Genomic DNA, 24,315 nt, shown 5'->3' on the forward strand with positions numbered 1-24,315 from the left:
GATCATGAGGTCAGGAGATTGAGACCATCCTGGCTAACCCGGTGAAACCCCATCTCTACTAAAAATACAAAAAAATTAGCCAGGCGTGGTGGTGGGTGCCTGTAACCCCAGCTACTCAGGAGGCTGAGGCAGGACAATCGCTTGAACCTGGGAGGCAGAGGTTGCAGTGAGCCCGCGATTGTGCCACTGCACTCCAGCCTGGGGGACAAAAGTGAGACTGTCTCAAAAAAAAAAAAAAAAAGTAAGGCAACCTACTCAAGGTTATTAGGTAACAGGTTAGGGCCTAAGTCCAGAAGAGTGTTCTTGGCACCAGTGTGAAACCATCCCATTCCTTCCCCATCAACATAACCTAGCCACCCAAGGAACACACCCAAGGCTCTGCAGCTCCATTCTCACATTCTCTCCCACACAAATTACTCAATCCAGTCCACTGTCAGTTTAGGTTTCAGGGCACAGTTTATTCAAAAATTTTAAGTAACTGCAAGTCCCACACCCGATTCCAATATCTATCCTCTCCATATCTCCACAGAGGGGCTGTCTATCATATGTGGGTGGGATGGGAAAGGAAGAGCTATGGTCCTATTATGCAAGTTACTCGCCAGCCTTCAGCTTGTGCTGTCCCAAACCTGAGTCTCTCTGACCAAGGCAACTTGTTCAGAGAGCAGTGGTGCCACCCTGAGAGCACTTTAGGACAGTGCCATCTCCTGAGATCACTAGTCACATTCCAGTCATTGTGACCAATATATGAGTTATCAGTGGTGGTCAAAGGTAGACCAGAGGCACAGGCTGTTGAGGGAATACCCTCTATTAAAGAAGGTTCTAAGAATGAAACATGGAATGCTCAACAGTTAAAGTGCAACTACAACATTAAAAAAGTGTCAGAAAGGTGTCTACTGGTGAGAAAGCAAGGTACAACCTGAGGGGCTCCTGGAAAGATACAATTTTAAAAGTACACAAAAGGAATTCTGCTTAAATCATTCCAGCAATGAGAGAGAAAAAAGTTTAGAGCTTAGCCTCTGAATTACTCGAGCTCTAAATCAAATGTATCTCTAGGTGGAGACCAACTCCTTTAATTCCTCATGGAGACGGAATAAAACATTTACCACTGTCTTTTGCTCTAATTCTTCTCTCACTGAATAATTGAAAATCTGGTTTCCTTAATGGACATCACCACTACAAAAATGTCCACCATGGGCAAGTGATCAACTTAAGTATGAATGGCCTATAAACCACTTTCCTGCAGGGTTGGCTAGCCAAAACCTGGAGTGGGATGAGAAATTTGACTTTCCACATCTGCCAGGCTGAGGCCCATATCTAAGAACAAGAGGTCCATAATGTATCAATGTATCTATTCTCTTGACATGATTACAAGATCCATGACTGGTGTGCCATGGTAGTGAGGGAAAAGTATCCATCAGCAGCAGTGGTTATTTCGTTCTAGAAGCTAGTATATAGCCTCAGCAGTCACTTGTAAGTCCAGTGGGCAGTGGCCCAGCCCTGGCCCTTGCACAGGTCCCGGTGGCGGAGAAAACAGGCATGGACTCGGAATCGACGGCCACAGTGGGGACAGGCATGCAGGGCTCCAGCATGGGTCTTCATGTGCTCTGTCAGATGGTGCTTCAGCTTGAAGCGCTTGTTGCAAATGCCACAGCCAAAAGGCCGAAGGCTGAAGGTCAGCATGATGTGCCGGTCACGCTTTGGCTTCACTGCAAACCGCTTCCCACACAGGCAACCAAAGCGTTTTCCATCTGCAGGGGGTGTCCCCCCTAGCTTCACAGGCCCATGCACGGCCTGGCCTGCTCCTCCAGGTCCTCCTCCCCCTGACAGGATTTCATTCCCATGAAGATCCACTGGTTTCCAGGATGGACCCCCTCCCCCAGATGTTGGCCCTGCCCCTGAAGGCAACAAGAACCCTAGCTCCCCATTCCCTTCAGTGTCCCCTCCAGAAAACACTTTGGTTTCCTCCTTTGCTCCTCCAGGCTGAGTTCCACTTCCTGATATCTCCTCCTTAGGCTCGAAGGGTTCCTGCTTAATGTAGAAGATTTTGGGGGGCAGTGCAGTAGGAGGGGCAGGAAGCTCAACTGGTGCACTCTCACCCTCTGAAAGCTTTCGGGGAGTAGCAGTCACGGGCAGTGGGTGGGGTCCATGAGGACGGGGAAAACCCCCTGATACTCTCTGGGGCTGAGGAGTCTGAGAGAGTGTGGCTGATCCCTGGTCCTCGTCATCATCTTCCTCCTCCTCCTCCTCTTCTTCTTCTACCTGAATTTGCAGCACTTCTCCCAGTTCACTTCCCTCCCCTCCCACAGGGCTCTCAGTGGAAGCAGGGCTTTCAGTGGAAGCAGAGGACTGTACTGGGGTCTGGAAAGGCGAAGAGCGAATGCACCAGCCTCCTGTAGAGGATGTAGTGGAAAGAAGCGCATGGTAGGAGTTTGTTCCACGGGCTGAAATTCCACCACCTGAAGTTTCTAATTCTCTAAGAATCTCTGAGCACTGATCTACTACTTGCCACATTTGAAGGCCACTGGCCACAAGGAGATAAGCAGGAAGAGCATCCAGTGGCAGGCGGAGACGCCCTGAATAAATGAGCTGGAGCAGCCCTTCGAAGGCATCGGCTTCAATGACACTCGGCAGAGTGAGACGAGGTGCATCCCCCAGAAGCAGCTTGTCATGGAAGTAAGGAGAGGCAGCAGCCAACACTGCTTTATGAGCTCTAAGTTCCCGGCCCTGCACCAGGAGGGACACATCACAGAACTTTCCCTCTAGCCTGTGGCGGTTCAGAGATTCCAGTAGCGATGAGCTATGCTGCGGGAACTCGATCTGGATTGTCCGTGGGGCTGGGTTGCAGGTCGGGGAGGCAGGTACGAGCGGCAAAGGCGTTGGGGTTTCCATGGCCTCCTCGAAGGTGAGAAGAATTGGGAAGAGGAGAGGGTCCTGGGGGTAGACTCCACGCGGGATGAAGGCTGCAGAGGAAAAAGATGGAGGTCACAGAAGCCCTGGATAAAGGGAGTCACATCTCTTCAAGCAACCCCCTCCCCCCACGAGCAATAACTGGAAACTTTTAAGTCAGTGGCGGTTTCTGCAAATCAGTCCCGCACACCAAGAAAGCAAAAACAAACAAACCACCACCATCACCAGACACCAACCGGGGTTGTAACTTCCAGCCCCTGTGGAAGATACGAAGGAGGTCCAGCCACGAGCCTGCCTTCACCTGCCCAGAACAGCTCCTGCCCTGCCGCTCCGTTCCGCCTCACAGTGCCCACAGAGGCCTGCTCCCGGGAAACCGCGGTCACCCGGACACCGTGAGTCCCGGCCCGGTTGTCTTTCCCGCCGACACGCCCCCGCCGTTACACACGCGGCGCTGCCCTCACAGCTACAGGGCCGCTACAGCTCCGTCCCGGGCCGGAAGCCGCCGCCTCCCCGCCGGACGACGTCGCGAAGTGCGGCGGGCGGAGCTAGAAGCGTAGCCAATCGAGGAAGGGCAGCCTACAAGACTCGTGTTGATTGGCTACCGCAGACTAGGCGGGCGGTGCTAGTAGGAGGGCGCTGGCCCGGGGTGCCAGCGCATCGGGCGTTCGGGGTAGCTGCCGAAGTCCTCGCTGCTACAGAGGACCGAGAGCCAGGTCCCAGGAGAGAACAGCCCGGTCGGAGGGGGCAGGCCGTCAGCCGCCCCGGAAAGCTGCGTTTCCCGGTGATTAAGTGTAGCACCCGCCCCCGGTAGGTCCTGAGAGGGGCGAGATTAGTTGGGCACTTACCATGTGGGCCTGCCACTTGCCCACATCACCTTGTGTCCTCCCACCGGCCCTGCGAGGATGGGGGTTGCCGTCCTTAGTTTCCAGGCGGGGGCAACGGGCTGGAAGCGTCACTCAGTTAATAGTAGTGGACCTGGGACTGGAACTCAGATTTGCTAAGGAACTAGGCAGGTTCTTTCCTCTGTTCTGCACGGGACCATTTAAACCAGCAATTAAAGAAACCTTATTTCTAGGTGATTTTTAAAAGAGATAAATGTGGATATATACATGAACTCTTTTATCAGATAACGCCGCTGTTCCTGGCCTCGGGCTAAGTGACACAGTGGTGAGGGGAGAGTTAGATTGGAGAAGTTTGGCCAGTGCAAAACTCCTGCTCTAAAATATAAAAAATCTCATTGGGAGGGGAGAGTGACATTTTATGAGGACAGTGTGGCATCAGGTGGGGATGTACGGTTTTCCTCTCAGGCTGTCAGCTTCCTTTCAGAAAGCAGATCTTACCACCGTACAGGTCTGTCTGGAGAGCCCTGCCTAAGAAAGTCGGCACAGCGATAAAAGAACAATCTCCGTTTATTAAACATGTTTTTTTCTGTTTCACCACACACTCCAGAAAAAAAGGAAATGGGGCTGGGAGTGGAGAAAAGGGGACAGCAAGGGGGGATAGATAAGGCTGGGAGTGGGGTGGGGAGGGAGAACGAGAAAACAAAATAAAACAGGTAGGAAGAGCATCTCCCTACCCTTAAGGTGGTGGGTGGGGAGGGAAGCAGAGGGGCGGGGGGGGAGGGGGCCAGGAAGCTCTGTACAGAAGGGTTGCCCCCAGCCCACACACACACACCCCGGATATGTACAGTACAAACCCCAGATAATTACAACAGCCAAAGAAGAGAGAAGGAAGGTTGGGGAGGATCCAGGGCTAGGGCCTGAGGTGGGGAAAGGGCACAGGGATAAAATTTCACATATTTACAACTTTTATATAAGTATAAATTTGGCCCCGGCTGGGTGTATGTGTAGGGGGATGGGACTGAAGGGAAACTGTCCATACAAAAGAAAGAGGAGTAGAGTCTAGGAGAGTCTCAATACCAAACGCAAAAGGATGAAGGGGGCAAGGCTGGGTAGGGGACAGCAGTCAGGGAAGAGGGGGTGCCAAGGAGGGGCTTCTCCCCTCCCATGGCCTACCCACCCCAAACCCCATCCATCCTACCTCCCCTATCCCGCCAGAGAACTATGTACAGAGAAACACCGAAAAATTGCGGAGCTGGCGGGAGGGAGGGAGGTGGAAGGAGATTGGGAGGGGGAGGATGAGAGGGAAGCCCAGCCCCGTCCTACCTCCCCCAGGGGACAGAGTCATGGAAGGGGGCCCCCCAACACCCCTCCTCCAACACAGGTCCCCCCACCCCGGGGGAGAGAGACATGGCTTTTCCTAGAGTAAGTTCCCCCCTCCCCCTGGGAGTAGAGACCAAGAAGAGAGAAGGGAGCGGCAGGGGGGACTGTGTCAGAGTAGGACAGATCAACTAGCCTGTCCTCCCAACATACACACCCTCCTAAACCCTGACCCCTCACCCTAACCTCAATTCCACCCCACCCAACACACTGGGGGAGGGGGGGGCATAAGCCCCCTCACCCCGCTCTGGGACCAGCCGAGAGCAGATCAGGTGTGGGGAGAAGGGGAGACAACTCCCATTCCCCCCTTGCCGCCCCCTCCCTGCCCCGGTGGCCCCCTCCACCCCATCTGGGTTCTGGGTGGGGAGGGAGTAAATTTAAGAGGGGTAGGAAGAGAAGGAGTTTGTGCGTGCTGAGCCCCCCCAGACGCTCCTGAGAAATCAAGGGGTAATAGGGCCCCCTCACCTGGGGTCCCCTCCCCATAACAAGGGGGGCAGGGGAGGCCAAAATGGGGCGGTGGAGGGGAGTTAGATTGTCAGCTCTGGTTACTGCTAAAAAAATCACCCTGAAGTTGAAAGTTTGGAGGTGCCACACCCCCAGGGTGGGGGTGAGGGTCTGTCCCCCAGTGCTCAGGGGAACGATGAGGCAGAGGATGGGGATAGCACCCCGGAGTGAAGGGGTCTGTGTGGGGTAGGTGGTGTCCTGGGGCAAGGGTCCCTGGGGGTCAAAGAGAGGGCAGCACCCCAATGGGAAGGAAAAGGGGGCGGCTGAGGGTCCCCGCTCTCCCTCCTGAAAATGGTGCAGTGGGGGGGGTGGGCAATCAGTGTGCCTCCCAGGGAGGCATTCGGGGAGGCAATCCCGCTGTTCCTCGGTGATGTCCAGTCCTGGTGGTTGGTGCTGTTACAGGGTGGGGTGCACAGGAAAGGAAGAGAAGGTCTGTGATGCTGAGTGGGCTAGTGGTCTGCGGTGTTTCGGAACTCGCCGTTCTCCGTAATCTGCAGCCGGGGTGGGGGTGGTGGGGCTGGGGGGGCCAGGCCATTCCATGGTGGGGCCAGCGTCACACGCGGGTTTGTTGGACCCAAGGGGGGAAGCTGCCTCTCCTGCAAGACACCAAAAAGGAGAGCGCGGACTTATTGAGACGCTTCAAGGGGGCCTGGATGCCAGTCCCCTAGCAGTGGCCTCCCCTATAGCCAGCCCACACCACAAGCCATGGACCACCTCCTCCTCCCAGGACAGTCCCCACCGTCCTCCTATTTTGTTTCTCACCTGCAGTAGAAGTTAACGTCCTCTGGGATCAGAGAGAAGAGAATCTCACCCCAGACTCCTAACAGGGGCCTTCAAGCCTTTAACCCAGAGTGTCACACCAGGAAACCAGATCAAAGCAGGAAGTTCCCACCGCACCCCAACCTAACCCTTCTCTGGCTTCACCTATGTATATGCCTGCCCATTCCACCCTCCTCCTCTTGAAACCCCCTCCCACCCATCCCCAATCCGAGGTGGGGAACTTCATGTTGAGGAATAAGGGGAGGCAGTACAGCAAAACCTCATTAATCCAAACCCCTGTGGATTTGGAATTTCTTCGTAATTTGAACAAAAACTGAGCTTGAGTTTCCTTTACCTGTGAAGAAAAGGTGTACTAAGCAAATTAGTGGTGGAAATATGTCTGTAGGAGGGGATATTTAACCCATACCAAAAAACAGACTTTTGAATCATATCTCTTCATTAATGCATGCTCCCTGAGGAGTGGAAAAAGCCTTGTTCATCGAGTTCTACTTACTGTATATATTTTGAAGACATGCATTTCATTAAATAGACACTGTCATTCAGTTTTGTCACTTATTCACAGTGGCCATCTTCTCAAATATAACATTCCAAATTAGAGAGAGGTTTAACTGTACTGGGGGGAGAGGAAGGGGATTCAGGGAAGTGATATGGGAAGGGAAAAATCTTATGGGAGGGCTGCCCCTCTCTCTCTCAGTTATGGCAGAAATGACTAGGAGCTTCTGCAGACACAGCATGCCCCAATCTCTGCATCCCTGGGAAGCAGAAGCCGGCTTTATTCTTTTCCACCCCCATCTTCTTTTCAGTCCTTCTCCCTGGGCTCCCAATTAGAGGGTGAGGGGTACCAGACCCAACTCCTACCCCTGGTCCTACTCTCATCACCTCCTATAGCTGCTAGACCAACTCATGGTTCCTGCCCTTAGTTCTGTTCCTCTGCTGGGAGAAAAGAAAGCCATCTGAATTTCCCTACACTTCTGGTTGGGAAATTCACTTCCTTCTCTCTTCTTTGGCTGTTGTAATTATCTGGGGTTTGTACTGTACATATCCGGGTGTGTGTGTGTGTGGGCTGGGGGCAACACTTGGCTTTTTAAAATTCAGGCTCAGAACTAATTTTTAATTAATGGCTGAGTTGCAGAGGGACCAATACCTACCACAAGTGGTTTAGAACAAATATCCAAATTATTTCCTGGGCCACGTGGCATTTAGGCTTGGCAATATAGCTATGTCTGACCTTAGAATACAAAACCTTCCAAGTAAAAGCTTCTATGTAAGCTCTCCCTTCCATTCTAGGATCAAGGAGCTAACCTCTCAGGACGCCCAAACCCCAGCCTTGGGTATGAGATACCCAGCAAAACTGCCTTCTTAGCTTGCTGGGTATCTCACACATTTTCTGCAAGTCAGTGAGAGGAAATCACTTATGGTAGGGTATCCTGAGTATGGCGGGAGAGCAGGAAAGGAACCCCCATATTCTATTCCCTGTTTGTCTGCTGGTGACAGCACATAAGCATGCCCCGGACACCCCCATGGACCCAAATTTAGAAAGTGGATAAATTAGGGTGCCATTATCCATTTTACAAAAGAATTCACTGCAGGAGTCCTTTAAATGGCAAAGTCCCCTGGTGCCTTTTAGCATCTGTTTATAGATCAGCAGCTACTTTGACAGAGAGGCTGGGCAGAGAGAGAGTTAAAATTACAGTGTAAGGAGCCACTGCCCACTGCAGCTCAATCCCAAAGAAAATCGCATCTCAGAAATAATGTCTAGAGCTGACAGGTTCTCATTTACTGGCTTTTTAGGTAGGGTTATGTGTCCGGCAAGGCCACTTGATGGCAGGAGAAGGGGAGTGAGTGGCATCAGCAACCTGGGGATGTGAGCTCTGAGAGTACGTTCTTTACCATGCTGTTCCTGGCACCTCTGCCTGGGAATCAACATGCCTACTGAGCCCACGATCTGATCTAGGAGGATGTCTCTCCCCATTTCTAAACTCCCAGGCCACATGGTCAAGTCCACGTCCTAACATCTGCCTAAGGTTCCTTTCTTGCTCCTTCTTGTTCCACCCACCCTGCCTAATGTCAGGACATCTCAATAGCATTTTTTCCAGGGTATCCCAAGTCTCCGTGAGTTAATTACCCACTCCAAATTCCCACCCAGTAGGGGCCAATATGAGCTCCAGATGCCTTCTGCCTCACAGATGTGAGGAGGAGGAAGAGAGAGAATCAGGTGAGGAGTGGAAGAGGGTAGAGAACCAATGTTAGGGAAGGAAGAGGAAAACCCAACCTACCTGCTGCAGTCAGCACAGCCCCTATAGCCAAGGTCCTCCAACCCATCATCACCTCCACCCCATCAACAAACCCACCCCCAGCCCCTAAGGACACTCTGGTGAAATGGGGGGTGACAGACATACACTGGAGAGGTAGAGGAAGAGGAGGGCTTAGAGTCAGGAGGAGGCTGGGAGGGGGTGGGTTTTGCAGGGAAGTGGATGTGACCTGTGAATGTGCTGGGCCCATCTAGGGCCCAACTCTTGGTGTTGCTAAGGTATTGTTGGACAGTTCTGGGAAGCAGCAGCACATGCTGTCTTTGGGTGGTGTCTTGGGAGATGGGTCTGTGCAGGAGGTGTCGGAGGGCTGGAGTCTGTGGAGGTTCTCTGGGTGTGGAGGGCAGCAGTGAGAGGGGAGAGGCTCCGGAGGTGTTGGAGGGAGTGGGCTTCATGACCAACCTGCAGTGGTCCGGAGTCACCTCCCCCTGTGTCCTCCGCCCGTGGCCAAAGCGGAACCAGGAGAATTACCTGATGAGGAGCTGCAGTGGGAGAGAGTGGGGTCATGGGGTCAGGAGCCTTGGTGGGGGCATGGCAGGCGGGGGGAGCCTAGCAGTCAGAGCAGAGGAAAGAGGAGTATGGGTAGGAAAATGAGCAGAATTTTGGGAAAGCAAGGGGTAAGGGTGCAGAAGGGAGGTCCTAGAAGCTGGCTTTTGAGAAGAGAGGTTGGGCAGCAGGCAGCTGGGAAGGTGTGAGGGCCAGAGTGGGAGGGAGGCCAGAGGGAGGCCAAATGGAGCCTGGACTTAAATACTGAGGGAAAAGGGAGGTTACAGGATGGAAGGCCTTCAAGATCTGAAGAGTCAGGAAGAGGAAGCTATGCAGGAGCTGCCAAGGAGACAGGAAAATTGGGGAGCCAAGAGAACAGAGGTGATGGGGTCCCCAAGTTTTCAGGGTACCAGCCAGGGCCTGGGGAAACTACAGATCATACTGCCCTGTGCTCTATTCCAGAAAGTAGCAGCTTCTAGCCCTCTGGCCCAAGAGCTCAGAGGAAGCTGAACAACATGACTTGAATAGGAGTGGGCAAAGAAGGGGCAGGGGTTCACGGAACTACGTGGGATCTAGGGGCAGAAAGACCAAGGTTCTGGTAGAGAAGGTCCCGAGATGCAGACAGGAGTGGGAAGACTGGATGGGAAGGCACAGGAGTTGGGCTGACGCTGCTAGGAGTGACAAAGGCACAGACGATGGGATGAAGATGGGGTCACTAGGGGGCTGCCAGGAGCAGCCAGTGGACAAACCGCAGACTATGAGAGACAGATGGTGATGGGGCTGGGTGGCTGGTGTAGTGAGTGCACGAAAGACAGTGGGATGGATGGGGATGGGACACGGAGAAGATAAATGACATTGTAATTTCCACCTGAGCGTCGAGCAGCCTCTTCTTGGGTTCTGGCAGCGGCTCAGCCATGGCGGGGTGGTCCCGGCGCAGCTCCTCCTCCACCAGCATCAGCCTGAAGGGACGGGCTTCAGTGGGGTTAGTGGCGGGCACAGGCTCAGAGCCTCCCCATGGAACCCCACAGCTCACTGGAAAAGCCTCAGGCATCCTTATCCCTTAGAATCAGAGTCCCTCCATTGCCATGACACAAGACTCCCTGTTACTCAGGATCATGCTCTCCACCTTCCTCCCAGGAACCCTTACACCTCCCTGCTAAGGCAGCTTTCTGTGCCTCAAAGACTTCTACCATCCAGACACCTCCAGGCCTCCATCTTCCCAATCAGGACAGTAGTGCCCCTTCCCCAGACCTTCCATGGCTGAGGACCTGGCTTCTGCATCCCCCATGTCACCTCACTGTGAAGATCCTCAAAGTGATTTCTCATAAAGGATATCAATTAGAGCAGTGGTTTTCAAAAACTATTTCAAGAAGTCCTTTTCTTCTAATTAAATCTTACATAAAATACATTTAGAATGGATCAAAATGGAGGTGGCTCTGGTTGGAGTGGGGCCCAGGGGCACCCCCCTCCCCGCAACCCCACCACTCTGAAGATAATTGACCTCTTTGCTGAGGATACCCTCTTTGGAGCCCAGGGCTTGCTGGAGCAGCTGAAAACATACACAGGCTAAAAGACCCTTTCTAACAGAACACCTTTCCAAGGCTAGAGAGGGAGGGTCTGCCCAGGAAGGGCAGGGGCTACTCTGGCTAGGGAGCCCTGCTTAGGTTTGGGGTGAACATCACAGGTTAAGTTGAGAATAACCAGTGGGGAGTCCTGGCCTAGGGTGAATGCAAATGCAGTGATGGTTGGACAGGAACAGGTACATTTTCCAAGGGCTTCCGAAGCTACTCTATCAGAAGAGAGGTCAGGGTTTAGTAAAGGGATATTTAATGCACTAAGCAGGTTGCGGTTTCTCTCCATCTGGTGATAGTGAGTGGGTGGCTTCCCGGGGAGGAGAGTGGTGGGCTCTTCTGGTGGGCTCCTGAGTTTGGGATGGGAGTCAGTAGTCGCTCGCCCACTTGCTCTCTTCAGCCTCAGGCTCTCCCTCACAACCCCCTCCCCAGGCCGCCCCTCACCTGCCAATGATGCTCTTGATCTGCGAATCCTTCTCTGCCTGCTGCTGCCTTAGCCTCTTCTCACTCTGCTCCAGTCGGGCCTGATACTGCATCAGGATTTTGCTGGTCTGTTCTTCCTGGGACAGCAGCCTCCGCTCATACTCCTCCAGCTTCCGGTTGGACATGTGCAGCCGCTCTTTCAGTGAGTGAATCTCCTCCTCGTACTCCTTCACCTGCCCGCCGGGCACACGACCCCGCACTGTGAGGGGCGCCCCACCCCAAGCCCACCACCCAGCCTCCATCCCTGTCTGCCGAGCACAGCCACTGCATGGTGAGGGACATCCAGCTGCCTTCCCCAACCCCTTCCCTGCCTGTGGATCATATCCACACACCTGCTTTTGAGAAGACCCTGCCATGGTGCTGAGGCTTCCTCAAAATAGAGCAAGGTCACAGACTCCCACACCCTGAGGTCTATGTATGGCACTTCATGAAGACCCACACAGAAACCTAGATTCACAAGCACACCTTGAGTAACTGTGCTCAGAAATTAAAAATAGGGTGACTCTTCAGCCCTAAGCCAGGCCCCAGAACACATGCTAGAGACACAGGAAGAAAAGGCAATTGATGGGGGAAAGGCAGGTGCTGTCCTCCATGTGACCCTCTCTTTGGCTCTGTCAAGGAGCCAAGGATAGGGGGTCTACAAGTGAATTCTAGACTGAGAATCTAGGAATTCCAGAGCCGGAAGAGTTCAGAAGAGTCATTTTATCTGCCCTATTGGCTCTAGAGTTTACAGCTGTGCTGTCTAATGTAAGAGCCACCAGCCCACATGTAGTTATTTAAAATTTAGGCCAGGCACGGTAGCTCAACACTTGTAATCCCAGCACTTTGGGAGGCTGAAGCATGTAGATCACTTGAGCTCACAAGTTCTAGACCAGCCTGGGCAACATGGCAAAACCCCGTCTCTACAGAAAAAAAAAAAAAAAAAAAAAAAAGAAGGAAAAGAAAGAAAAAAAAAGGAAAGGAAAGAAAGAAAAACTAGCCGGGCATAGTAGCACGACCCTGTAGTCCTAGCTACTCAGGGGCCTGAGGTGGGAGGATGCCTTGAGCCCAGGAGGCAGAGGTTGCAGCAAGCCACATTTGCACCACTGCACTCCAGCCTGGGTGACAGAGCAAAACCCTGTCTAAAAAAAATTACAAAATTAAAATTAAATAGGGCTAAAAATTCAGTTCCTGAATCACAACTAGCCACATGTGAACAGTACAGATTACAGAACATTTCATCACTGCAGAAAGTTATATTGGATAGTGCTAGTCTATAGCCTTTCTCAACAAGGTTTCCTCATCTGAGGCACAGAACAGAAAAAAAATGATTCAAAAGACTATTTCCTCATTCTCTGAAGAGGATACATACATGCATCACCAACCCTTCTACATGCAGAGGAGAGATGTCAATTAACTTCCTACGGTGGCTGCGCTGGGGCTAATATTAGGGCTTAATTCTCATTAAATTTGCTGGTCAAGCCCATTTCAGTCAGTCCCCACATTTCCTATGCTCAAAAACCACTTCCCCATGTTAGGGTCATATGTTCTTTATATATGATCTAATCCTGCAGCCACCCTCTTCCTCAGGCCCTAGGAGCAACAGCTTCCTTAAGTAACTTTCTGCTAAGTTATCTGTGTGTGCCCCAGAGCTCTTGGTGCCCTTTGCCCTCAGCCTCCACCAAGTGAGGGTCTGGATGGCCTTTTCACACATGACTGATACATACTACTTTACCACATGCATCCTCTGCCCACTGACTGTAACTTATGCCCATGGGACAGTGACTGGGTAGGCCAGACATCACTTGTAGTATAACTGCATCCCCCTCCATCCCCACCCATTTTATTAGCTCCTACTGCCAGTAAAGTAACATTTCCTTTCCTAAGCAGTCACAGGAGCCAGGACTTACGTTCCTCCTGGGGAAGAACATGGAGGTAAGCCTAAAATAGATGATCCCCAGATAGTCTACGATATATATAACCTACAAAATAGAGTTGAAAGTGACTTTTAACAACTGTGTGTATCTGGTCTCCCCAGATGGACTGAAGGCTTCTCAAGAGGTGATCACGTCTTTGCCTTTTCTTTCCACCATAACTACCTGACCCTGGAGGTTTCCCTTGGAAGTGACTAGAGATCTCCCCTGTGGGTAAAAGGAAACACTGGGGCTTGGAGCTAGCTGGTAGAGCCCACCGTACCCTATCCAGCCGGCTCTCATCCATCGATTTTGAGTACTCCTTGAGCTTGTACTCTTCCCGCTCGATGTGGGCACTCTCGATGTCAGCCGACAGGTGAGGCATATTGGAGACCCAGGCCACTGTCCGCTCAGAGGCTGGCATTGTGGGGTTCAATGTGGACGGTGTCTGAGAATGCTGGGACAAGGCACAGTGAGGGCGAACAGAGAAAGGAAAGGTAGGAAAAAGCAGGGTACATTTAGAGGGCAACAGCACAGCCAAAGGAGATGACAATCCCAGTCCTATTGCCCTGCTGTAGCCTTTATCACCTCTGAATGCCAGAGATGTGAGTTGAATGCCAGAGAATTTCTCCTGTTACTGTTCTCATTCAGGATCTGATTTTTATGCCTCCAAGCCCCCAACTGGCCCTATTCCAGTCACCCCCACTCTGCTTATGGATTAATCCCCTCTAGAATGAGAGTGCTAAGAGGGTTCAGTGCCATATCTTTAGTGCCTGGCACAGCACATGGCACATAGCAGGCTCTCTACACACATTTAATGGCCAAAAGGAGGCAAGAAGATTGTAACTTCAGGCCACAGACTCTGTTCCAACCCCACCCCCGCAATCTCCTCCTCCCCTCCCTGTCGTGACCCAGCCCACCTTCCTCCTGCCTTCACCTACCTGCTTGGTGATGGAGGGCTTCAGCCCCCCACCCCCTCCGCCACCGCTGCCCCCGCTGCCCCCAATGCTGCCCTCCTTGCTGAGGCTCTGTTGCCGTGGACGGGCGGGGCCATAACTTGGCTCTGGGGACTGCAATAGATTCCCGCTGGATGGCCGGGGTTTCTGGGCTGCGCTGACTGTCAACTGCTGAGACTTGCCCCTCTGCAATGGAGGTGGCTGGCCCCCGCCACCCCCACCGCTGCCCCCACCGCTCCCACCTCCAGGCCCTGAGGGGGCTGGCCTCTGGGGACCAATGGTGATCTGGGGAGGGGACAGCATGTGCTGCAGGTTGTCCTGGAGTGAAAGCTGCCGACGGGTGAAGTCAGTGCCAGAGGGTCCAAACTCATCACTGTAGCTGTGGCTATGAAGGATGGAGGCAGCAGGGGGCTTGGGGACCCCGGAAGAGAGGTCCTCACTCTTGCTATAGCCATGGAATGGGGCAAAGGTGTCCCCAGGGGGCTCTCCACCTCGGTGGTGGTGATGGTGGTGGTGATGGTGATGGGAGGAAGGTGGGCCATGGCCACCACCCCCGCCATGGCCGCCTGGGGGACCTGGCCCATCAGCAGCCATGTGGAAGAGAGGGTTCTGGAAGGAGAGGGGTATTCGCAGTTGCTGGGCAGGGACACCGTCTGTGGTGACACCCATCTGGCTGAGGCGCATGCCAGCCGCCGTGATGGATGAGCCACTCCCTTGGGAGAGGCGTCCAGCAGGCGCAGGCCGTAGCCCCAAGGCTGCTGTCAGCGAGGCCTGGCTTGAGTGCAGCAGGTCCCCTACGGCCGCCAGGTTCGAAACACTGCTGCTGTTGAGGCGGCCACCAGGCCCATCGCCCTGTAAGTCCAGCATGGACACACTCTTGTTGACACTCAGCATCTTCTGCTCTGGCTCTGTGATGTCCGAGCTGCTCGTGCAGTATGCTGGTGAGGAACGGGCCAGGGGTGGACGGCTTACATAGAACAGGTCTTTACCCGCACCAGGCGGTGGTGGGGGTGGCTTTTCCTTGGTTGGGGAGGGGAGGCGAGCCATGTCCATAGAGCTGTCAGAAAGGAAGGGGGCACACAAGCAGAAGGTAAGGTTGGGGCTCCTAGCAATTGAGCCTTGCTATGGTCTGGCATAGGCCTTGGGGTGAAAAGTGGGACCCAGAGGGAAGGGCTGAGAGCTAGCAGTGGCAGCCCTGAAGAGGGAAGGCAGGGGGGATGGGAGGGGACAGGTGGGTAAAGGGAAAGGACAGGGCCCCTCTGGGAAGGGGGTGAGGCCTAGAGGAGGGGAGATGGGGGCAGCAAGAGAAGGAATGGGGACAGGGCTGGGCAGATATGGAGGAGATGAGGTCCATGGAGAAGGAGAGGAGTAGGGCGAAGGCCAGTGGAGCAGGAGAGGGAACAGACAGGAGAGGAGAGGAGGGCGGGGGAGGGGAGAGCCCCTCACCTGTTGAGGCCTCGAGCCATGAAGGACTGAAGGTCGATGGAGCTGGAGAGAGATGGAAAGAGGGGCGAGCACAGACAGAGAAGGAGAAAGATGTAGACAAATGAAAGGAGAGGCGGGAATGGTGGCGTGGGTATGGTGTCATGGAGGAAGACACGGGCAGAGGAACAAGGAGGGCCATCATCAAAATAATGAGCAGCAAATGAGGCACGGGCACCACCCATGGGAATGGAGGCTGGGACTCTGGAGCAGGCTGCAGGCCCTACTAGGCTTCTGCTGCCACTGCTCTAAGTGCTGGATCATGGGGAGGTCTGTGAGGTTCTGGTTGGGGGCTGGGGGAAGTGCTTATTCACTAGCTATTACTGAGATGTTTGAATATTTTGACACATAGCTGACATGACGTGCTGGCTGAACCTCAGCCTGGGGACAAGCATAGGCAAGCAGAGGGACAGCAAATCAGAGCTTGCAGCAGGGATGCTGTAGGCTTACAACTAAGCCGTGAGTTGGTGGAGCCTCAGCCCTCTTCCTAAAGCTCCACATCTCTCACTCCCTCAGGCTGTAAAGGGCTCTCAGCCTACCACTGACTGTACCTGTCTCCTTACCAGTCTTCCCTGAGAACCTGGTGCTTTTTCCTTTTTTTCACGCCCTAGAGAGATGCGTGTGGGGCCCAATGAGGAGTATCTAGAACAGGAGAAGGGCTCCTAGGGCACAGGCCTGGCTGTCCTAGGGTGCTCACCTGTTGAGGTCCCGCATCATGTAGCCCTGCATCTCAGCCGATGGCCCCCGCAGTACCACGGGCTGAGGCCGGGGCCGCTCACTCTGGCGGCTTGGCTGCCTTTGGATGTTGGGGTTCCTCAGAGCTGTGCTGATGTCATTGAGGAGCCGGGGCAGTGGGCCCAGCTTCAGGAGGGCTTCCTGGAAGGGTGAGGCTGTTACCTGGGGGCTCAGTGCCCAGCTCTAAGAGGGCCTCTGAGGGTACAGGTGGAGGGGGTCTGAGTTGGGATGGTAGTGGTGACACCTCGGGGAACAAGGGGAGAAAAAAAATCTTCAAAGGGTAGTTTCTTAGGCTCCAGGAACCTCTGGAGTTATCTGGGGATAGGGCAAAGAGGGGATCTGCTGACCTTGCTGAGCTGGGGCAGCACCTCCCAGAGCAGGGCATGCAGTGTGGAGAGCTCTCGGCCCAAGTCAATGTAACCCTCAAAGCTACTGCTGTTGGTTAGCGTGTCCAGGTTGGAGATCTCATACAAGAACTGCTGCATGGAACCCCATTCCAGCTCCAGAAACTCATTCATGAAGCCCAGAAAGTCCTCCTTTGAGGTAAACCTAGCCAAGAATCCAGAAGATAAAGGTCACAGACACACACACAGAGAAGGTATCATAGCCTCCCCATCTCAGGATCTCTGGGGACTCAGGAGACCCTTCTTGCCCACCCCCAGCCCTGCCACGCCCTGCCCTGCCCCCTCCTGAAGCTTCCCTCACTTGGAAAAGTTGGCCAGGTTCTGGATGACCTTGGCAATGAGGGTGAGGGTGCGTGAGGTCTGCTCATCTGGGTACTCCTGCATAAGCCCAAAGAGACTGGGCGACATAATCGCTGGGCAGAGGAAGCGCAGGAAGAGCGAGGCGCTGATAAGCCTGTCTGCGATGTCCTCCCGGCCTCGCTCTGCGCAGCGCAGCCGCCACGAAGCAAACACCTCCTTCAGCTCCCTCGGGAACACGCTGGGGGAAAGGGGCGGGGAGACAGAGAGAGAAAGAGAGAAAGAGAGAGACCGGGACTGAGCCCCAGAGACCCTCAGCTTCCAGGGAACATGCTGAGGGGGGTGGTAGGAGGTGAGGGTGTGGAAACAGAGGTGAGAGAGACAGGGAAGGAGGGACCGCAGGAGCAAGATGGGAGGCTGCTTGAAGAAGGGGGCCATGGCAGAGGGAACAGACAGATTAGGGAGAGAGAAATGGAGGGGGGGAGAAGGTGAGGGGAGAGACACGTGGGAGAGAGATGGAGGGGTGTGGGAGAGAGACAAGGAGAGGAGGAGAAGAAAAACAGACACCAGGGAGAGACAGAGATGGGAGAGAGATGGAGGGTCACTTGAGGTACAGGGAGCTCGGACCCCCCAACTCTTCTGGATTCCAGGGAAATGGGGATGGAGGTGCCCCAGGCATGATCCCCAGTCCCTGGAATGGCTCAGAGCTCACTCCCCCCACCTCCCAGATCCACTTCAATGTCCCACTGACACCTTAAACTCGACTGGTGTAAAGCAGAGCTCACCACCGCCCCCACACCTCCAACTGGCTCCTCCTCCTGACTTTCCTGGTTGTCAATGAGGCCACAGGTCTCCCAACCACCAGCCTCATGGCCTCTTGAGTCATCCGTGACTCCCCACAGATATGCTCCCTCCTTTCCAATAAGCTGACAATTCCTACTGATCCTTTCCTCAGAGGGTCCTTCCAGTAGCTCCTTCCTAACTCTGACACTGTTCTGATTTTGGATCTGACTTTCATGCCTCCCAACCCCCAGCTGGCTCTACTCTAGTCATCCCCCTACATACACCCCTCTACTCTACTACATATAGTCTACTTATGGATTAATCTTTTTTTTTTTTTTTTTTTTTGAGACAGAGTTTCACTCTTGTTGCCCAAGCTGGAGTGCAATGGCGTGATCTTGGCTCACCGCAACCTCCGCCTCCTGGGTTCAATTGATTCTCCTGCCTTAGCCTCCCAAGTAGCTGGGATTACAGGCATGCACCACCACATCCGGCTAATTTTATATTTTTAGTAGAGACAGCGTTTCTCCATGTTGGTCAGGCTGGTCTTGAACTCCTGACCTCAGGTGGTCTGCCCACCTCCGCCTCCCAAAGTGCTGGGATTACAGGCATGAGCTACCGTGCCCAGCCTATGGATTAATCTTCTAAAGCACAATGCTTCTGATACCTTTAATGGCATCCCAAGGCCTACCAATGACCTCAGACTCCTTGAGGCCTTCCAGTTTCTAAAGCTAATCTTCCTGCCCAGACATCTCTCCCACCACTCCCCATCATGAGGCACATGCTCCACTAAACCTGATGTAATTGCTACTAACCTACTCTAATGTCCCCTGATAACTCCTGGGCCTTTTCACAATCACACATGTGCCTTTCTCACAGCCGCCTTCTGAAATGTCTTTCTTGCCAACTATGTCCATATATCAGAACCTACAGTCTTCAAAGCCTACCCAATGGGGCACTTCTTCCCCGCTTATCTCAATTAAAGCTCTGCCTTCTCTCTGACCTTCTATCACACAGAGGTGGGGGGACCCTTACTCAGCACTTACACACCATTATGACTCTGTGGCTTTTTTTTGTTTTGTTTTCCTAATTTGTCCCCACTCATTCTGGTGGAGGCCCTCTGAGGGCAGGGACCAGGCCTCTTTCACCTGTTTGCTCTATAGTGCCTAGAACAATGCTTTGCCCATAAATGGTTCTCAGTCCTCTCTGAGGATGGACAGATAGATGAACAGATGAACACATAATTCCCCCGACCCTGGCCCCCCAGCCCAGCGTTCCCAGTCTCACCAGTGGGAGTTGACCACCTTGCACAGGGCCAACTCACAGCACATTCGCAGGTTGGCCTGGTGCTCTGCCAAACTGGACGCTGTGCACTTGATAGGGTCTACCTCGCAGTTTTCCTCAGACTCATACAGAGCACGGATGAACTCTCCTGGGGGTGGCGGCACAAGAGGGCGTGGTCACACTTTCCAAAGGCAGGGAAGGGGGTGGCCAGGGTTGGGGAAATTTCAGAATCAGGTGTTGGAGGCTGGAGTCCTAGGACTCTGGGTTAGGAAGTATCAAGCTGTGGAAGGGTGTACTTGGGGTCTGGGGTGGACATCTGGCAGGTTTGGGAAGAAGAGGGCCTGAGTGTGGGCCATACCAATGGCATCCTTGAGGTATTTCTGACCAATCAGTCTCATATACTCTTCTATGGCTTTAGTGGCGAGCGTGTTCTCGCGGAATATGAGGTGCTCCCGTTCCATGAACCGGTCTACCTCAGACATGGCCATGTCTGAAAGGAAGTCCTGAGGCCCAGGAAAATCCAAGTGTCAGCCTCTGCACAACCCAATCTCGTGAATTTGCCCTGTCCTCACTAACCCCCAAGCAAGTGCCCATTCCCAAGTCACCTTTCCCTGAGGGCACAACACTCACCTTGGCCTTGCCTGTACTCTGCAGGATGTGAACTAGTGCACTGGCAACCTCCTCCTTGCCTTTGACATTCAGGGCGGGCTCCAAGACTGCACACAGCATCCGATAATGGTTGGTGACATACTCTGCAAACTCCTTATACAGCTCCATGGGCAAGATGCTCATTGTCTGGTAACGTGCTTTCAGCCGCACAGCCGGGCAACCTCCTTTGCCCTTGCCCCCTGAGCCGCCCCCCGAACCTCCTCCCCCTCCCGAGCCCATGCCCCCAGATCCCCCACTGCCTGTTGGCAGGGTTACAGGGTACCACTGCTCTGTGAAGTGGCGCCCAGCCAGGGTGGCCACCGGCACAGTCACCAGGCCGACATAGCCCGCCTTGTCCTTCTTGCGCTTTTTGTCTGAGTCACGGTACAGATGCAGCCGCAGGGCACGGACAGCCGGCAGGTTGTTAAACTCGAAGTGCTCGCCCCAGAAGACGGTGTCCCCTGAGGCAGAGCGGGGCTTGGAGGTGGTGCGTGCATACAGCATGTCATCCAGGCAGAGCTCGCAGTAGTACCGCTTCTTGGGGGGCAGCTCTCGGGCCTCTATGATCCACAGCTTTAGCACATTGTCTACCCGGCGGCTGTTGTCCTGGCATGGTGGGGTGGGCACGATGTTAAAGGGGGAAGGGACAGAGACACCAAAAGAGGAGAGACAGTAAGAAAGTGGGATACAGACAGCAAACATAGGTGAGACGATGTACTGGGTTGAACAGTATCCCACCAAAACTCATGTCTACCCTGAACCTGTGAATGTGATCTTATTCGGAAACAGGATCCCTGCAAATGTAATCAAATTAAGAAGAGGCCAGGCACGGTATCTCATTCCCATAATCCCAGGACTTTGGGAGGCTGAGGTGGGTGGATTGCCTGAGGTCGGGAGTTCGAGCCAGCTTGGCCAACATAGTGAAACCCTGTCTCTAATAAAAATACAAAAAAAAATTAGCTGGGCATAGTGGCATGTGCCTGTAATCCCAGCTACTCAGGAGGCTGAGGTAGGAGAATCACTTGAACCTGGGAGGCGGAGGTTGCAGTGAGCTGAGCTCATGCCATTGCACTCCAGCCTGGGAAACAAGAGTGAAATTCCATCTCAAAAAAAAAAAAAAAAAAAAAAAAAAAAGGCCATACTGAATTAGAGTTGACTCTTAATCTACCTTATAAAAATTGATGTCTTTATATGGAGAGGGAGATTTGGAGACATAGAGATACAGGATACAGAGACACACAAAAGGAAGCCAGCTACATGAAGATGGAGGCAGAAATTAGACATACGCAGTTACAAGCCCAGGAATGCCAAGGACTGCTGGCAACCTCCAGAAGCTAGGAAGAGGCAAGGAAGGATTCCCCGCTACAGCATCAAAAGGAGCATGGCCCTGCTGATACCTTGCTTTTGGACTTCCAGTCTCCTGAACTGTGTGAAAGAATAAATTTCTGTTGTTTTATGTGACCAAGTTTGTAGCAGTTTGTTATAGCAGCCCCAGGAAACTACTCTAGAAGCGTAGTTTCTAGACACATACACTAGACAACACAAACAGTATTGGAAAGATTTTTAAAGCTGGAATAACAAGCCAAAAATATTAATGTAGAATTTAAAGGGAACTGGAAAGTCCTGCAGAAACTATCAGAAATTGTGAAAAAAGAATTGCATATAGAATGGGTAAAGCTTGGCCAGGTGTGGTGGCTCATGCCTGTAATCCTAGCACTTTGGGTGACTGAGGCAGGCAGACAACCTGAGGTCAGGGGTTTGAGACTAGCCTGGCCAACATGGTGAAATCTCGTCTCTACTAAAAATACAAAAATTAGTCGGGTGTGGTGGTGCATGCCTGTAATCCTAGCTACTGGGGAGGCTGAGGCACAAGAATTGCTTAAACCTGGGAGGCGGAGGTTGTAGTGAGCCAAGATCACACCACTGCACTCCTGGGTGACAGAGTGAGACTCTGTCTCAAAAAAAAAAAAAAAAAAAAGAATGAGTAAGGCTTGACAGTTGGTATAAGGGCCTGGGGGGATACAATTGAGCACAAGCTAATGGGAAGCCTCAGGTGATATTGCAGTGTGTGGAAAAAGAACATGGTGTTTGTACTCTGCATAGGTCAGATCATGTCAGCATCTTGGGTTGAGTTCTTTAAGGACATCAAGACACAAGAGTTCCCCCCAGAGGAGGGTGACTAGGACTGTAAGCTTGCTAGAAACTGGGATACAGAGAATAGCTAACAGAACTGAAAGCATGAAGTTTTGGGAAGAACACAGACTCACAGAATTTATGTGCCAAAGGGAACTTAGAGATCATTTAATCCAACCCTAAGACAGTTCCCTCTGTCTTAGAGAGGAAACCAAGGTACAGAGACTTGGCTAAGTGTATTTTATGTGTCCTGCGGGGTTTTAGTGAAGTATTCCTGCCTGCAGGGAAGCTAGACTAAAGGATTTCCAGAGCCCCGTCAACTCTGTAAGTATATGGCAGGGAAAGAGATCGGAAGGCAGGGTAGCAGTACAGAAAGTACAGAAAGAGAAAAGAAATGGGGGACTCAGAATAATGGGGGTCTCCCCCTTCTTGTCCAGGTGCCCTGTACTTCAATCCTCTCCTTCTCCAAGCCTCTCCTCCTTTAACTCACTTTCCTCCCTAGGCCCCCAACTTTCCGTGTTGGCGCAACCTTTGCCTTGCACAGGTTATGTCCCCTTTATTCCCCAATACCTTGTTGGGCTTTACTGCCCGCTGCAGATTCTCAATCCATTTGTCTCTTTCGGCTGCAGACCGACAGGCAAAGCATTTTGTTCCTGATGAAGTTGTTACCTAAAAAGGAGTGTGGAGTTGAGGGAAAGGGCTACAGAGGGAAGGAGACTCTGCTACTTTCTCTTCCTCCCTGGCCTATCCTCCTTTCTTCCAGTCCCAGACGTTTGTTTCCACCTGTGCCACTTTCTCTAGACCTCTCTGCCCCCCACCTTCCATTGCCCCTTTCCTTTGGCCCTCCCCAGCCTACTAGACACAGTACCTCAAAACAGAACTCCTGGCCCAGGATGGAGCTGTGCACTGGCTTGATAATGGAATCTTCATCCAAGTTGAGCTCCAATGCCTCAGCTGCACTGCTAGGACTCAGCAAGGACTCATGAGAGTGCGACTCCTTAAAGCTTTGCATCAGCCGGGCCCTAGCAAGCAGGAGGTTCAGGAGAGGAGGGGATCAGGGCCCCCCACTCTTTTTTTTTTTTTTTGAGACAGAGCTTGCTCTGTCGCCCAGGCTGGAGTACAGTGGTGTGATCTCGGCTCGCTGCAACTTCTGCCTCCTGGGCTCAAGCGATTCTCCTGCCTCAGTACACCCAGCTAATTTTTTTTCTTTTTCTTTCTTTCTTTTTTTTTTTTTTTGTATTTTTAGTTGAGACACGGTTTCACCCTGTTGGTCAGGCTGGTCTCAAACTCCTGACCTCACGTGATTCAGCCTCCCAAAGTGCTGGGATTACAGGCATGGGCCACCACGGCCGGCCCCACTACTCTTCTTAGACACATAGGGATCCTGCACCATCAGTCTGTTCCAGGATGGAGACTTGGAGAGAAGGCCCCCTGAACACCCTTCCCAAACAGACACTGAAAGAAACCCTGCCTATCTCAGGAAGGACATGAGGGATGTGAGAGAAATGAGAATCCTTTAAGCAACTCCCCTGCTCCAGCTGGGCCTGGTGGCTCACGCCTGTAATCTCAACACTTTCAAAGGCCAAGGTGGGAGGGTCACTTGAGCCCAGGAGTTCGAGACCAGTCTGGGCAACACAGTGAGACCCTATCTCTATTTTTAAAAAAAGGAAAAAAAAAAGAAACTCCAACCTTCTCACACCTAAGGGATTGTGAGGACTGGGGATACCTAGAAATATCTCAACCCAGAAATGGACCATAGCAGAAAAGAAAAAAAAAAAGGAGAGAACAAAGTGGGCCTGGGGCACTTCTAGGTAGTACCTCCAGGTAACCCCAGAAACCAGAGCCTCAGTATAAAGGAAAAAGTGGAAGTAAAAAAGTGAAGGCACAGAGAAGAGATATGTCTAGCCTGGGCCTGGCACACAGCTAGTGCCTAATAAACATTTAATGATTCAAAGAATGAATGAACATAGCATAAGAGGACAAGTTTTAGCAGAACCAGGGGAAAGAGTGAGGGAAAAGCATATGAAATAGGAGAAAGCTGTGGGCAAAAAAGAGCTGAATGAGGATAAAAGACAGAATATGGGGACTAGGGAAGAAGAGAAGGTAGGGCAAGGAGAAAGGGGAAGACAAAGGTATGTGCAGCAAGACAGAGGACAGAAGAGGAGGAGGGCCAACTGGAGAGGTGGCCAGGAGAACCGAGGTGGGGACTAAGAGGGGATGGAATGCAAAAAAGTCACTGCAGGAGGGCAGAAGATAAAGGGGACTGGGGGCATGCAATAATGAGGGGTAGGATAGCAAGCGGTATGGAGATGGGCAGGGGATGAAGAGTAGAGAGCAGTGGGAAAGCGGGAGGGGAGCTCGGGTGTGGGAGCCTCCAAGAAGTTATTTATAGCAGCCTCGTCATCGCAGGCTCTGGCTGCCGTCAGCGCGACGCTCCCCCGGCCC

General features: G+C 52.7%; 2 protein-coding genes across 6 annotated transcripts in view; both read right to left on the minus strand.

The window, feature by feature from the left end:
• Window positions 1-437: 437 nt before the first annotated feature.
• Window positions 438-6,067, minus strand: ZBTB9 (zinc finger and BTB domain containing 9). 4 transcript variants are annotated; one of them, XM_011945457.1, is made up of 2 exons: window positions 3,753-6,067; window positions 438-2,960 (listed from the first exon to the last, which is right to left on the minus strand). In XM_011945457.1, the coding sequence occupies exon 2, from the start codon at window positions 2,887-2,889 to the stop codon at window positions 1,465-1,467; it is 1,425 nt and encodes a 474-aa protein (XP_011800847.1). In that variant the 5' UTR covers window positions 2,890-2,960; window positions 3,753-6,067; the 3' UTR covers window positions 438-1,464. The 4 variants fall into 4 exon arrangements, with proteins under 4 accessions (XP_011800847.1, XP_011800846.1, XP_011800849.1 ...); XM_011945456.1 differs by lacking the exon at window positions 3,753-6,067 and adding an exon at window positions 3,209-3,440; XM_011945459.1 differs by lacking the exon at window positions 3,753-6,067 and adding an exon at window positions 3,353-3,434.
• Window positions 6,068-6,079: 12 nt separating this feature from the next.
• Window positions 6,080-24,315, minus strand: part of SYNGAP1 (synaptic Ras GTPase activating protein 1) — a 28,635-nt gene continuing 10,399 nt past the window's right edge. Inside the window, exons 5-18 of one of the 2 annotated variants that reach the window (XM_011945473.1) lie at window positions 22,739-22,892; window positions 22,441-22,539; window positions 19,720-20,343; window positions 19,448-19,592; window positions 19,093-19,237; window positions 17,030-17,266; window positions 16,672-16,873; window positions 16,287-16,465; window positions 15,554-15,595; window positions 14,093-15,164; window positions 13,435-13,608; window positions 11,221-11,432; window positions 10,074-10,164; window positions 6,080-6,226 (exon numbers count right to left, since the gene is read on the minus strand). In XM_011945473.1, the coding sequence (XP_011800863.1) occupies window positions 6,080-6,226; window positions 10,074-10,164; window positions 11,221-11,432; window positions 13,435-13,608; window positions 14,093-15,164; window positions 15,554-15,595; window positions 16,287-16,465; window positions 16,672-16,873; window positions 17,030-17,266; window positions 19,093-19,237; window positions 19,448-19,592; window positions 19,720-20,343; window positions 22,441-22,539; window positions 22,739-22,892 (3,523 nt within the window). Of the gene's footprint in view, window positions 6,227-9,308; window positions 10,165-11,220; window positions 11,433-13,434; window positions 13,609-14,092; window positions 15,165-15,553; window positions 15,596-16,286; window positions 16,466-16,671; window positions 16,874-17,029; window positions 17,267-19,092; window positions 19,238-19,447; window positions 19,593-19,719; window positions 20,344-22,440; window positions 22,540-22,738; window positions 22,893-24,315 lie in introns of those variants that run through there. The other variant, XM_011945472.1, reaches the window with a different exon arrangement.

Source organism: Colobus angolensis, unplaced genomic scaffold, assembly GCF_000951035.1.
Source record: "Colobus angolensis palliatus isolate OR3802 unplaced genomic scaffold, Cang.pa_1.0 Scaffold24, whole genome shotgun sequence".
Lineage (NCBI taxonomy): Eukaryota > Metazoa > Chordata > Mammalia > Primates > Cercopithecidae > Colobus > Colobus angolensis.